The sequence below is a fragment of the Taudactylus pleione genome, unplaced genomic scaffold, assembly GCF_031769625.1.
Source record: "Taudactylus pleione unplaced genomic scaffold, aTauple2 ptg000044l, whole genome shotgun sequence".
Lineage (NCBI taxonomy): Eukaryota > Metazoa > Chordata > Amphibia > Anura > Myobatrachidae > Taudactylus > Taudactylus pleione.
In genome coordinates, this window is record NW_028284446.1 from 3,651,366 (window position 1) to 3,667,640 (window position 16,275).

Below are 16,275 nucleotides of genomic sequence, written 5' to 3' on the forward strand. Positions count from 1 at the left end.
ATTTTCCAGAGCTTAGTACATCTGCCCCTATGCCTGATGGAAAAATTCTAATCACATATTTATTTATTACCAGACATTTATATAGCACACACATATTCCGCAGTGCTTTACAGAAAATATTTGTCCATTCGTATCAGTCCCTGCCCCAGTGGAGCTTACGGTCTATATACCCTACCACACAAACATGGGCACTAAGAATAATTTTTGTTGGGAGCCGAATAACCTACCAGTATATTTTTGGAGTGGAGGAAACCCATGCAAGCACAGGGAGAATATACAAACTCCGCACAGTTAGGGCCATGGTAGGAATCAAACCCACAACCTCAGTGCTGTGAGGCAGTAATGCTAACCATTACACTGTCTGTGCACTAGAGTCATTATTCAGTTTTCTTATAAATAAAAATCATGTTGACCAGTGAGCAAACAGTAATTATTCCTAAATCACTTGGGTACTTTTCTAACATACAATTGCTCAGCCTTCATGCTGAGTTTTATCTCTTTCGTTCTCTCTATTGCTGACCTAGGAATGTAACTTGCTCTGTAACCATCTCTCTCATTGCTCTTTACTCTTTCAATTTATCTACTTCAGGGCCCAAGCACAATCCATCGCAGCAATCATGGAGCTTGGACCATGGAGATCATTCAGACCCGCTCACTAGATGCGACCGCTCGCTGGCAAAAAGGGGCCGGATATTTAAATGAAATGCTCGCACTGCGTGACGTAAGGACGCCCTTTATGTCTTAGCGAGCTACGGCACTGAGTGCTCGCAACTGTGTTAAGACGCCCCCTTTCCCCTCGCAACACACGTCATCTCCTGGAATTGTTTGATTCATCGTTAACATCAAGAAGCATCGGAGCTGCTCGCAGTCCTTGAGGTTGCCTTTCCCCGCCGCAAGCACTGCGATCAGTGCGGGCTGAAATACATGCAGGTGATGTGTATGATGACGTTACTTTGCTAATTATGCACGCCCTTTAAACAACGTTTTGTTGGCCTGACACGCCTGCGTTCGCAACACCACACCCTGTTTACAAGCACCTTCCCCTGTTACCACCCACAAACGGCACTGTCACTCAAAGTATCAGGCAGTCTGTGTGCTACATGCGCACGATTCCCCATTACTGAGACTGGCTTGCGCATGCGCACTGCGAATTATACGCATGCGCACTGAGCAACAATCGCCCGGCAGCAAACAATCGCTCCTTAGCGACCGGGTCTGAATCAGATCCCATGTCTTTTCTCTCCTTTCCACACCTCTCAATCAAGTTCTGCACTTTCAGCTTCCTCCCACATCAAACTTCAGACTTTTACAACACTAGGAAGTGGGTAGAATGCGGGAGAAGTGCCTGCTTCCCAGGGTGTGCAGTGGGTTACCTGGAAAATCAGGAACCTCCTGCAGGTCCGGGAAGGTAGGCAAAAAAGCTTAAACTTGGACTTGTTGTTATTTATTGACCTGGGTAGTACTCCACAACAATGCTATGTGCCGGATTCAATCAGACTTGAAGCTTTATTTAGCCTCAAAGCAGTGCCCGAGGCTATTCAATTGTAGCCCAGATAAGCCCCTCTTGAGGCCCCAAACAGAAATCCGCAGTAAGTATGGCTTTCTGCCCTTGTCATGGCCTTATACAGGCAGGTTCGTAGGGGGGAGGGGGGGTGCGAGCGGTGCCATAACCCAGGACTCGGGGGACAGCACAATCGCTGCCCCACAGCACTTGCATCTGGCTTGCAGGTGGTCTGGAATGGTGTCTTCAAAGCTGCTGATGCTCCGGACATGCACCATGCAGAGTGTAGAGCAACTCTTTACTTTATACTGCCGCTGGCCCTCTCCCAAAGAATTGACAATAGCCCATTGATTCAACCATTCGATATTGGGATGATTAACAAGTGAGCAGCAGGCTGCCGATGTATGCAATCTGCACTTGCATATGCATTGCAGTGTGCGTGCGCGAGCTAGTCCGAGCGATCGGGATGATTTCACTCGCTGCGCATAGATAGCCCAGCAGAATGAGTGACAGGAGAAGCCGTTTGTGGGTGGTGACAGGGGCTGGGCACTAGAAATGGGGGAGTGAAGGTGTGAACGCAGGCGTACCCGAGCATCTTAACGCCATTTCAGAGGAGTGCATAATTAAGATGCAGCGTCATAGTACACATCACTTGGCTGAATTTTACACTGAAGTGCTCGCAGTGCTTGTGGTAGGGTAAGGTCAACCACAAGCGCTGCGTTCGCTTCCGATGGTACCAATGGTTGCATACACTTCCTGGAGATGATGTGCACAAGTGGGCATCTTAAGACAGGCTGGTGGGTGTCTGCATACACAGAGCGATCGCACACCAAAACATAGTGGGCGTGCTTATGCCTTGCCGTGCGATCTCCCGCCTTGCTGTCACATAGCCGAATTTGCATACGCATCCAGCGAGCGTACGCATCTAGCGAGCGGGTCTGAATCGAGCCCCTACTTTGATGACTGAATACACTAGTTAGAACGCTTTATTGTTTGGTCTCACATAAACAAGAGGAGTCTTGCATAAATAAGCAACTAGGACTTTGGGGTCTATTTACTAAGCCTTGGATGGCGATAATGTGAACAGAGAAAAAGTACTAGCCAACCAGCTCCTAACTGCCATTTTTCAAACACAGCCTGTGACATGGCAGTTAGGAGCTGATTGGCTGTACTTTATCTCTGTTCACTTTATCTCCATCCAAGGCTTAGTACATAGACCCCTTTAGCAACTGATGTTGATGTCTGGAGACCATGAGGTCAATTTATTAAGGGCTTTCCTCTCTAAAATCACATAAACTGTAGTATCCATGCTCCTGGCGATCACATTTTGTGCATGTGCAATGTCCTAGCCAGCAGTAGTTAGAGCGATAAGATATCACTTTATTGCCAACCTCTCTGCTGGTACAGTCTCCTAATGGGGCCACTGTCCTGGCAAGGGTTTTTTGCTAATTATGCCCCCTCCCCGCCCCCAAATCATTACACTATATTCAGCCATAAGGTGTGATACTTTTGGGAGTCCCCACTACCGCCATTGATAAATTTCTTTCTGCATGTGAATAGGAGTTACAGGCTATTGAGGATCGTAGTTATTCTTTACACCTCTTTGTACAAATCAGTCAACTTTTTTATATAGGCTGTTTTTTTATGTGCGTTTATATTTTCTAAAGAAGGTCAAGCTCTGAGCATTAGCAGAAGATATATATATATATATATCTCATCCTAGCTGGGTAATGATATACCGCTTGTCTTGTTTATTGTCACAACACTGCATGTCTCAAATCCTCTATACTTTATCAACCACATAAGAAAACAGACCAGTATAATCCCCATGGTATTACACAATGCATTGGTAGCTACAGGTCAGTGCGTTACATTGTATTAATACACTTTTCTCTTCCTTGTATTGCAAACTACTGAATTGTTTGTGCCCAGTACAGATCTACAGTATAAGGTGAATTTGTGAGTGTGTTTAAGATCTGTTTTGACACACTTCATTAAAACATATGCGAATACACTATGTAGACAAAAGTGATAGGACACCCCAGCGAAAGAGGAATGGTGTGCTCCTGCAGAAGACAAGTGTTTGTGAAGGTATAAAATTAGTATAGGGTTGTTCTCGATAACTCTGTGCTCCCTACATTGTGGCAGTTCTATGGAAACAACAAATGTTTTTATCAGGACGACAATGCCACCTGTCATGTTTCTAGGGCGAAGCTTGACTGGTATACAGCAAATTTGGTAACCTGGATGGCCTGGCCAGCTCAGAGTCCAGATCTTAACCCCATTGAGAACCACTGTGACGAATTGGAGTGACGGATGCGTTCTAGGCCAACTTGACTTCATTGTCACAGAGGCAGAGTCACTGTACTTAAGGCAGAATGGCAAAACATACCGCCTGCTGTTGTCCAGGAACTTGTGGACAGTTTGCCAAGAAGGGTGTCTACAGTAATCACTGCACATGGTGGATCTATAAAGTACTGACATCAATAAAATCTTGTGGATTTATTTGTTGTCAGTGTCCAATCACATTTGTCTACATAGTTTACAACAGAACAGTACAATCCTAAATGCACACTGTGGCCACACGCAGGGGCTTATTTATAATGGGTGCAGGGTGTACGGTGCACACGGACCCCTTGCACCCATATTATACTAACCTCTCCGGAGTCCCACATCGGCGCCGGCGTCAGCACTCTAAAAACACCTGGAAAATGGCCAACGCGGCCATTTTTCTGTCATTTTGCGCATGCGCAGTAGAGGGAAAATGACCATTTCCCGGTGACCTACGCATGCACTATAGACTCTGGGCACTCTGAGCACACTCTAGTGCCCACAGTCTTTAAGTGTGTGGCGCTGCCCTCAGTGCGCTGCTGGCCACCAGACTGAAAGGACGGGGCTCGTGATGTAGACTGCACACGGGCCTCCTCCTCTCTTGAAATACCCCTGGCCACAATAGATAGCAAATGAATTGAGATCTTGCCATTCACAACTTGGCTGAGAAGCTACATGACTTAAGGCAGGGGTCTTCAACCCGTGGCCCACCGATAGTTATGTAGTGCAGACCGCAGTAAGTGCAGTCTGCACTACAGACAGAAACAAACACACTTCTGCCAGCGCCGGCAGCAGTGTGTTGATTTTGACAGCCAGCCAATGAGAGTCAGACAGACTCACATTGGCTGCTGCGCCCACTGCAGGAGCCGGACTGGAGCTCACTCATGAGCTCCGCCTTCCGGCTCCCGCAGTGGGTAATGGGAGAGACGTCATGACGTCTCTCTCATAATTCAGAGCGGGCCGGCGCGGGAGGACGGAGGAGCGGACGGCGGCAGGAGCGGGGATTCAGGTAAGTGTTTTTTTTTCTTCACGTGTGTGTGTTTGTTTGTCTGCACTGCTGGGGGGGACTACTACTTGGGGCAAAAACTGGGGGGGACCACTACTGGGGGTACTGCATCAGGGGGGACCACTACTGGGGGCACTGCATCAGGGGGACCACTATTGGGGGCACTGCATCAGGGGACCACTACTGGGGGCACTGTATAGGGGGGGACTACTACCGAGGGCACTACTGGAGGCACTGGATAAGGGGGACCACTACTGAGGGCACTGCATGGGGGGGCACTACTGGGGGCACTATATAAGGGGTACTGCATAGTAGGGACCACTACTGAGGGCACTGAATAGGGAGGACCCTACAGGGGGCACTGTATAAGGGGCACTGCATAGGGGGCATCACTACTGGGAGCCTGCATAAGGGGGACCACTACTGGGGGCACTGCATAGGGGGCATCACTACTGGGGGCCTGCATAAGGGGGACCACTACTGGGGGCACTGCATAGGGTTGGACTACTACTGGGGGCATTATATAAGGGGCACTACTGGGGGCACTGCATAGGGGGGACTACTACTGGAGGCATTATATAAGGGGGATTACATAGGGGGGACTACTACTGGGTTCATTATATAAGGAGTACTACTGGGGCCACTGCATAGGGGAGACCACTACTGGGGGCACTGTATAAGTGGCACTACTGAGAGCACTGCAGAGGGGGGCAGTTATGGGACATAATTAAAATTGTAGGAGGGGTCAGTTATGGGTCATAATTGTGTGAGGAAGGGCAGAGTTTAAATACCGCAGTATAGCTTAGTGGCCCTCGGCTTCGTTGAATTTTTTATGTGGCCCACACAACCTTAAAGGTTGAATACCCCTGACTTAAGGCATTCCTGGGACCTTTTAGTGAGATCGGTAGATGACAATAAAGGCCAATGGAGGTCACCCAGTCTCATCTATCAACTAGTCTGGTAATGATCTTATCGATCTTGGTATATTTATAAACTATGGGGATTGCTTTGAGACCACACACTGTAATCCCCCCGGAGACAACTAAGACCCTCATCCACTCACTGGTCATCTCAAGATTGGACTACTGTAACCTGCTTTCTGGCCTCCAATCTCTCTCCACTGTAATCTGTCCTCAATGCTGGCTCATCTTCCTCTACAAAAGTATTACATGTGCCTCTCCTCTCCTACAAGCCCTACATTGTCTCCCCTTCCCCCTCAGAACCCAATTCAAACTGTTCACACTCATTTACAAAGTCCTCATCAAATCCTCTCCCATATACATCTCTGACCTTATCTCCTTTCACACTCCCGCCCGCCCACTTTGCTCCACAAATACATGTCGCCTCTCCTGCCAAATAATTACTTCCTCCTATTTCCCTCTCCAAGATTTTGTCCGTGCTGCTCCCCACCTTTGGAATTATCTCTCTATCAGACCCTCCACCTCAAGGGCTCTCAACACCAACTACTTCATCAAAGCCTTCTAGCTCTCATCCTAACCCACTGCTCCATGCTCCTTCCTCACTGTCTACACCATCTGTGTCACAACTGTCTGTCTGCCCCTCTCCTTTATAATATAAGCTCTCACGAGCAGGGCCCTCTTCCCTCACATGGTTCTCCTTTCCTTATTAATGCTATCATTTACTCTTAACTCCCCACACTTGGTTGCTGACGCCCTGCTGCTTATTTATTGTTATGATCGCTAATTCAGCAATGTTTTTAATCCATGTTCTTATCCTGCATTGTTTTGTACTATTAATAACTGTTTTCTTGTATGCTCATATGTTAATGTACTTTGTAAGGCGCTGCAGAATCCTTGTGGCACCAAATAAATAAAAGCTAATAATAAAAATAATAATAATAATAATAATTATTGCAGACTTATATATTTTAACATTGGAGTGGAGACTGAGGGCCTGATTCAGCGCGCACTGCTGAACGCAGATTCCCAATTATCGTGATAGCGTGCGCAGGACCCATTCTGCAAGTGTCCTGCTAAGAGACACGCAAGCCCTTGAATGCCTCTGCCTGATTGACAGGCAGAAGCATTTAAGAGCCAGAGCGGGGGCGACCAGCGTTCTTAAAAACGGGAGCACGTTTTCACCTCTGTCGCAGTGCTGAGTCCGCAAATGCAGCAGGGGGAGTCATACACCTGCTGTATTTGCATTATTGCAAGGATCGCAATTGCAAAGCTTCCTGCGTGCATACATCATATATCTATAGCCTGCGTGCAGCTGTGCAATTGCAATCTTTGCTGAATCAGGCCCTGAGTTTGCATGCATGAAGATCACATAAGAGAGGCCATGTAATCTTGTATTCAGTTAAATAAGCTGGATATATATGATATGTATTCTAGAAGTGAGTCTCATTAATTGGATGCATGCAGCTAAAAAGGTCTGTTTATTCTATCTCTTTCAGTATGCTGGCATTGACCCAACAGATGCTGTCAACACAGAGGTAAAGGATTTTTCTAATTTCTCAGCAATTCGTGTATGTCTGCAATTCACTAATGATGTACATCTGTGTGCAAATGTGTCTAAATCTGCTTACGCAGTCCTACGGTGCAGCAGCCGCGTTTTTTTCTCACTCCAAGGTCCGTTGTACTTTATCTGCGACTTTGTCTGCGTATAATACTAATTTCTGTGTAGTTAAAGTCACAGCTCAGCATCTCTAGTACACTTTGGCCCGTATTCAATTTGGAGCGAAAAGCCGTTTTCGCGTGTTTTGGGCGAAAACTTTTCCCCGGTGACGTCATTTTCGCCTGTTTTGATTCTACTCCGTATTCCATTTGAAAGACTTTCCGCCTAGGTGTAAAGTTATTGCAATGTAATAGACGAAAAAGATTCGCCTATGAATAGCAGAAAGTGCAGAATTGGGGTTTTGGGGTGCAACATTGCAGGAACCCCCGTGCAGTCTTCAGACAGTCCCCCAAAGGTAAACTGTGTAAAAAAATAAAAAAATAAACACTTAGGGACACCCCAAAAAATCACTTTGAATTTGGGGGTGAAAAAAAAAATGTTGGGGGACAAAGATAAAAACTAGCGAACTTGACTCTGGGGGGTCCCCAAGTATGCCCCAGGTGTTTTTTTCATTGCAGGGGCTTGCGGAAGGTGGATTTTTCACGATTTTTTTAACTTCACTTTAGCAACTTTAAAATATGCTGGCCCCCATTTTCAAGTACCCCAAATTTGCAGAGATAAGTTATTTTCTGCAAAAAAAACCCAGAATACTATTCTTCACCAGTTATACAAAAACGCTATTTAGCAGCTATTGAGCCCTTTTAAAAACACCAAATACCTTCAGCAAGCCAAATCTGGGGTAACCATAGCTAACCCCCATGTCAGAGCATCTTTTGGGGGGTGTCAGGCTGATTTACCCAAATCTGACAGTACTTTCTGCTTGTTTAGGTTTCGCCGGGTCCCGTTTTCGCGTACTTTCAAATTGAATACGGCGATACGTGGGCACGCGCGCAATACTTTTCCGCCTGCAAAACACGCGATGTAGGCAAAAAGTCCGGGATGAAAAAGTATCGCAGCTCGGCTCAAATTGAATACGGGCCATTGAGTGGCGTTTCACTGCGTCTGTGATGCGAATAAGATGGAAAATGTAAATAAAAATAAAGTACGCTACACCTCTCAGGGTGGCTCAGTCACGCCGGTTGTCTCACGCTATATGGGGTATAAACACTAAGGGGCATATTTACTAAAGCTTCTAAAACAGACATGTGGTGATGTTGCCCATAGCAACCAATCAGATTCTGTGTATTATTTGCTGGAATGCAATAGAGAAATGATAGCTAGACTCTGATTGGTTGGGTTGGATGGGCAACATCACCACTTATCTGTTTTAGAAGCCTTAGTAAATGTACCCCCAAGTGTATAAGGACACATCTGTATGCTGTGATTACATAAATTGGGACAATATGCCACATTGACACTTCACTCCACTGCTCATTGAATAGAAAAACTTGCGCAAATCTAATTCTCCACTTGCTAATCAATTATCATGAACAAATTTGTCTTCAATGTAGATGCCACATAGCTAGCTATTTTTATATGCTATTTACATAGAGATACACTGTAGAACAATTATCAGTTAACTCACTTAAAACTTATGGAAGGTTTTGGTGAAACACTACAAAAATGTCTATTTAGGAACTTTGCATCAGCAGAGTAAACAAACCAGTTCTCTTAATAAATACTTCAACAATACTCCATGCCATTCTCACCATCTATCATGACACAGGCAGGTCTCATACAATACATATTTATTTTGGTACTAAAACTAGACTTCGTGGTGCAATGAGCATCTAGCGTGGATATATAGCTTTCTCCGATAATCAATAGATTGATGTCAATGGGCCTGATTCAGAATTGTACGCTATGTCGATGTTTTCGCAAATGGAGCGATTTTGTTGCCACTGCACATACGTCAAGGTGCATTACCGTAGTCGCACGCCGCCAGTCTATATTCACCAGAGCTGTAACTAGGCCAGAAAGAGCATTGGCGCAACCCTCGCCCTCTCTTCTATTTTCCAAATTGGAACATAAGACGCATGCCTGAAAAAGGGGCAAGGCCTAATGGGAAGGGCCATGGCAAATATGATTTGTCCTGTATGATGATGAAGAGGTACCTATCCCTTTGTATCACTATTATCCAGGTGTCACTGGCAATTACAATGTGAATCCAATGGCTGCACTGATCATATACAATAATTATGCAGTATAACTCACCAGCTCAACATTTAGGAGAGCGCTGGTGAGGCTGCACCTGCAGGATTTGTCCATCAGGACAGCCGTGCACAAGCCTGGAGCTGGCAGTGTGGATCGCTGACTGTAGGGATAGAAAGAGTGCTACTTGTAGTGTATATGCAGCAAATATCAGCGGCAGGGAATCCGTGTATGTACTCTGCACCGGCAGCTCAACTCACCGGCAAGGGTACTTGAGGTGTGCTGGTAACACCTAGGTCAGGAATAGGTGGCTGTGTTCAGGGCTGGCATCAGAAATTGTGGGGCAGATAGCTCCATATGCAAAGTGTCCGACTGCCATGTAAGAGGTGATAGGTTCAAGTCCCAGCTATGACCGGATTTTCAAATGTGTGTTTAAAATAAAAGAGGATTTGACTAAAGGAGCTTGGGGAGATGGCCAGATGGCTGCGGCGTCTCAGTTATGGCGACCATTCTGAGTGACCATAGAGTCATAGACTCACTCAAGGAGTCGATGTTTCATGATTTGCTTCTGATGCTGTGTATGTGTACGCAATTACAGACAGCTGCGAGGGCTCCAGTGGGCGTTTCAGTACAAGTCCCAGACGCTGTTGCATTAGCATATTTTCACACATCCACAGCTGTAAAAATTGCAGCTGCAGGAGCATTAGTTTACAATACTGAATCAAGCCCAGTGCAGTGGCGGATCCAGGAAGGGGCGATTGGAGCGACCTTTATCATCTCTCAGAACAGTTTGTCCGACCTTTATCTTCTCTCTCCTCTGCATCATTCAGCCGGGGAGGAAGAGATCACAGCCGAATCCTCACACCCAGACCACACGCTGATCACTGCTAAAAAAAAAAAAAAAAACTACTTACCTCTGTCCAGGGACTGAAGATCGGGGCTCTGGTGATGTCCTCTCTCCAGTCAGATGGTCTCCTGACTCCTGCACTGTCACCCTGGTCAGCTTCTGCATTAAACAGCTGACCGGGTCACAGTGCAGGATGGGAGAGCAGCTGACCGAAGCCTGGAGGGAGAACCAGGGGCGTATCTACCCATTGGCCAGGATGTCACTCGCCAGGGGCACTGACCAAAGGGGGGGCGCCGCCCGGCAGTGCCACCAGTAGCCTAGGGGTGGACAAGTCCCCCGGGCCCCACAAGTGTAGGGCAGACCGCAGTGAGAGAAGTCTGCCCTACACAGTTTACAAACAGACAGCCGCCAGCGGCGGCTGTGTGTTTGTAATAGCAGCCAGCTAATGAGAGTCTACCTGACTCTCATTAGCTGCTGCATCGTCCGCGGCGGGAGCCGGCTGGAGCTCACTTATGAGCTCCGTGTGCCGGCTCCCCCCGCAGCATGTGATGGGAGAGACGTCTCTCCCATGCAGGAGAAGAGCGGGCCGGGACTCGGACAGCGGCGGTCGCGTCAGGAGCGGGGACCAGGTAAGTTGAATTTTTTTTTTGTTCTTTGTGTGTGTGTGTGTAAGCCTGGCACGGGGGGGGGGGGGCACTGAAATAGGGGGTGTCCGCTACTGGGGGCACTTTATGGGGGGTGCCCGTCACTGTATTGGGGTGGTCACTACTGGGGGCAATTTATAGGGGTGGCCACTACTGGGGGCAATTTAGGCGGGGGTGGCCACTACTGCAGGCACTGTATAGTGGGGTCTACAACTGGGGGCACTGTATAGGGGACTACTACTGGAGGCACTGTATATGGGGGCTACTACTGGGGGAAATGTATAGGGGGGACTACTACTGGGGGCACTGTATAGGGGGGACTACTACTGGGTACTATTACTGGGGGCACTGTATAGGGGGGACTACTACTGGGGGCAATGCAGCATAGGGGGGATTACTACTGGGGGCACTGTTAGGGGGGCTACTACTGGGGGCACTGTATAGGGAGGACTACTACTGGGGGCAATGCAGCATGGGGGGCATTACTACTGGGGGCACTGCATAAGGGGGGTAGGGGGGCGCCAGTACATTACATTGCCAGGGGCGCTTGGATCCCTAGATACACCCCTGGGGAGAACATCACCAGAGGTAAGTGAAAGTAAAAGCGGGGGAGGGGGTCACGCGGGTGCCGCAAGGGGGGGTTGCCACTAGGGGCGGTCGCAGGGGGGTTGCCGCGCGCGGGGTGGTACTTAGACCTATATTGACTGTAAAAATCAATGTGGCCTGCAAAAAAAATACGTGAAGGGGAGGAGCTGGGACCAAAAAGGGGAGGTGACAGTACAGGAAAGAGGAGGAGTTGGAATTCATCATTAACTCGCCCCCCCTAATAGAACAGTCTAGATCCGCCCCTGGCCCAGTGGCACAGGAACACTACTCTAATTTTGCATACTGTATGCAATTCTCAGTATTTGTGTATACTGGATGTTATTGTTAATATCTGTTCTGTGTGCATTCTCCTATATGTCTGTTTGTATGTTGCATGTATGTGTGTGTCTTTGAGCCAAATGTAATAGGGTGAAAGTTTAGCAGTAAACTCTCACACTTTTTGTACTCGGCCAACGTAATAGAGTCTGAGAACATGGAAACTCGCATGTTTTTAGACTAAAAAAACTCACGATTTAAACTCTCATCCAGATGTTTTCCCATTTTCAAGATAAAGCTCGACCCACATGAGAGATTACTGCTAAACTCTCACATTTTCTAAGCTCTCACCCTATTACATTTGGCCCTTTGTGTTTTGCTAGTTGATGAAATTAATTCCTATCCCATAGGTTACCCTAAGCCTAAACCATGGGTCAACACATTTTTGTGATGTTTGTGTCCACCAATATGATTGGTTCCTTTGATCTTAGGAACCACTTGTCTCTACAGACTTTTTAGGATAAATTGTAATTGCTAGGTAAATAATAAACCCAGCTTTGACGTCACACCACAGTTGATGGATGATACAAAGGTATAGCACAGCTGTTAATTGAGGACTAGATTTTGTTAATTGTCACAATATTAGCAACTTTTTCCTATGTCTGCCTGTACTATTACTAAGTAAATACAGCTATCATTTGTGAAAACAATTGTAGGATTTTCTTCTGACATTCTTTGATTTCATTGTTTCCCACAGATTGTGCAATCCACCCGTGTAATTCGGCACAAGAATAGAATGGCACTGCGTTGGGAGGCTGGTCAATACTCCAATGAACCACACAATTAGATCCAGAACACTGTGTACTGCATATTTCACATTGCCATTCCTTACATGTGTGTGGCTTGTTTCACCACTCCGCCACCCAGGGGATGGATATGTTGCTATACCTGCCAAGCCCTATGCCTTTCAACTGTACAGGATAACAATATGATAGGAGTGCTTATGTTATAATAGTATGTGAAAGACTGAAGTTGAACCTTACAAACCTAATAGACTGTTTAAAAGGAGAGACTATTTGAATGTGTATGATGCTCCATCTAATAGGCTGGCTAATTTGTTACACTGTAATCAGTGACCTGTCATACCTGCCAGCCTGCTTTGCTATTTACTTTTTTGAATGAATTAAACTTACTGTTGTTAAAGTAGAATAATTTAGAAAAAAAAGTTTAAGGGATAATTATTAAGGACTCTGAAATGTTGGGCATAATGTATAATACCAGTGTTTGCTGAAGAGGAATACCCATTATTGCTTACAGAGTAGGTACAAGCAGTCCTTTGTGTAATCAATAATATGCTGACAGAAAAGAATGATAACTTTATTTGTGGTTCTGTTTGTCTATTTTGTTTTAAACTAAGTAAAGAGGTAAATGATGTAATTAAATAATGTTGCAGCCTATGCTGCTGCTAGCTGGTTAGTTAAGCTATTGGTATATTTTAAACTTTCCATATTGTAGTAAGGATTTTAACTGAAATATGTACTCAAGCAACTTCTAGACAAGTATACAAAGACGTTCTGATAATAGATAGATAGATAGATAGATAGATAGATAGATATTTTCTTCTGGTATGGTTCCTCTTTGAACTTCTATTAAGTGTGTGATCTTCAATGAGTGACAGCATATGAGACTTTTAATGCAATAAGCCAGTCTGCTAGAGACTGTTCTGTGTCATTTAAATTACATCTGTTGTTTTCAAATAAGGTATGTGAGTTGGATGCAGTAGAGTTGGGTAAATGATTGTTCGCTAAAAAAGAAATCAGAGAGGAAGTATTGTAATTACCAGCCTCCATGGAACACAGTGCAGGGACATTCTTATGTTCTAGAACCAAAGAGCTGCCCCCTCACTCTGTACACACTTAGCCGACCCGCTGACCTATCTAATGATTGGCAAGTACATACACACTTACCAATCGATGTGCCGATGTGTCTGTGCTGTCAGTGTTGATATCACAATTCAAATGCCCGCTCAGTTAAGATGGCAATCACCTCCGGGTCCCTGCAGCAAATGTACGTGTGGTCGCCCGTACACATAGCCAGACATGCCGATATATCTGCAAGACATATGGTCTGTACACACCCGCCAATGCACTACAGATATATCGCCCGGGCAATATATCTGTCAGTGTGTAACCAGCTTATGGGTACTTTACCTCAACAAGTGTAGACCTACAGTGCTTCTTTATTTGCACCTATTTATCCAGCTGGGTGTCTACTTCATGGTACTTAAAACTGCCCTTGTAAAATCAGTCTAACTCGCTTTATGTACAGTATATACCTTAATTTACACACATAGAAATGTCACTGCAAAGTCCAAACTACTAACCATTAGTGACCATTCTCTTTGGGGTCTATTCATCATCACTTAATTACATCGCTTAATTTCTACAATGCACGTGAAATGTTACATTTTCACCTACTTTTGTAGAAATTAGAGATCTGGCTATTCATTATTCATTATAGAGGTAAAGCAGGAGATATCACAGATATCTCCTTCTTATCTTTCATCCCCATTCTGTCCCTCTGTCTCCATACACTAGTATGGGGACCTAAATTCATCAAGTTCCAAAAACACAATATTTTTGTGGCCTGAATACAGGAGCATTCGCCATCTTCAGATTGTGCTTTCTCCCGCACCCCCACTCCTTCCTATGGGAAGGAGTCCTGGTTGTGAAGAGGGATCCTATTGGACCACCCCTGTCTGCTCCTTCCGCCAGACGCTAGGGCTTTATGCGTGAAGCCCATTTACTGTCCCACTCCCTTTGTCCCCCAGGACGCGTCCCCCGGCGAATGTGCAGGAGGACTCCCAGGAGACTTCAGGGACAGAAACCCTGAAGTCCTAACATATTTTCCGTAGAGCTATCCTTTGAATTTTTAATCACAATTCTAAGTGCATACCGACGTTAATAACGCCGCTATGCACCTGATAAGTGGCGGGATATACTGTATCCAAAATGAGATGCATAGTAAATCTCGCCCACTATCTGGTTTAAACTTTTACACAACTTTGTACATGTGTGATATAGTAGGCACGTGACATCGTAGAAGTGCATGCCTTTGTGCGCTTTTGCATTTTTGTAACTTGGCAGAGACCTTTTCTGAATTACATACGGGCAATTTTGTTTAGGCAGAAAATGCCTATAAGAAAAGGAGATAGAGATTCTAAATGTAAATAATGGAAAACTAAGTATTAAAAATGTAACCAATATGTACAGATTTGTTTGTTTGTTTGTTTTTAAATCATAAAATGTTAATTTATTGTTACAGGTGCACTTTAATAAAATTGAAGTTTACAAATTATTTAATTTGTGGAAAAATGTATGATTTTGAATTGATACTATGTATTGTTTTATATTGCTGTTGCTTATTTTTAATTACTTTTGTTTAGTTTCCATGAGGCATTGATGCTGTTGCTGTCTGTTAAGAGGTTTGTTTTAAAACTTTTGTTAAGAGGTTGTTTAGTAAAATGTATGAATACACAGTAATAACATGTGACATATCCAGTTTACCATAGGATTCCGAACCTTAGCCATTAATAAGGTAAAGTAGCTTGCATTATGTTTAATCACTCATCTAAAGTATAACTCGCAGTGAGCTGGAAGGGTCTTATAAAGTGTAAAATGAAACAATTGACCATCTTACCTCCTGACACATAGGGCTCAATTCCATTACCCGCAAATTACTTGCAGACGTAATAATATGTTGCACTTACGGTACCTGCAGCTTTTTATTTGCAGCACCATAGGGTGCGAGTCCACGGCCGCAAGCTGTAATTCTGTGTAAAACAGGTTGAAAACAGATTTGCAAGGACAAAATCACTGACACTGGTGGGGGGAGCAGAGTTCAGACCAACTGCCAGTAAGAGTAATGTGGCTGCTACTTACTTATATCGGCCAGATAAGAAATGTATTTCTAATATGAGCTTTCTATCCATGCACAAATTTTGTTGTAATTAATTTTGATCTAAAAGGTAGTCGCACATTATAGTTTGGTTTCATGTCAAGACAAATACATACTAAGTGTGATATCCACATTTGTTGCAGACATTTCACACAAAGAATACCATCGTTATGGTTAGAGATGAGCGGTTTGGATTTGGAATCCGAACCCGCCCAAACATCGGGAATCTGAGTCAATCTGAGTTTGCGGCTCGGGTCTTCCCATCTGACTAGGATTCCACTTCGAGGCAAAACGTCATCCTTGCGGCTTTGGATTCTCATAGGTTTTGGATTCTATATAAGGCACCGAGGACGGGACTCGGAACCATTTCCTTGTCAGGCACACTGCTGTATGCTGCGCTTAACTCTGCTGTATAGGCTGTGCTGTGTCCAGACTCACAAGTGGCTGTGCTGCTTAGTGA

At 45.2% G+C, this 16,275-nt stretch overlaps 1 protein-coding gene across 1 annotated transcript in view; it reads left to right on the forward strand.

The window, feature by feature from the left end:
• Window positions 1-15,181, forward strand: part of MISP (mitotic spindle positioning) — an 89,867-nt gene extending 74,686 nt beyond the window's left edge. Inside the window, exons 5-6 of the mRNA XM_088460298.1 lie at window positions 7,255-7,293; window positions 12,616-15,181. Coding sequence (XP_088316424.1) covers window positions 7,255-7,293; window positions 12,616-12,705 — 129 coding nt within the window. The 3' untranslated portion in view covers window positions 12,706-15,181. The remainder of the gene's footprint in view (window positions 1-7,254; window positions 7,294-12,615) is intronic.
• Window positions 15,182-16,275: the final 1,094 nt, after the last annotated feature.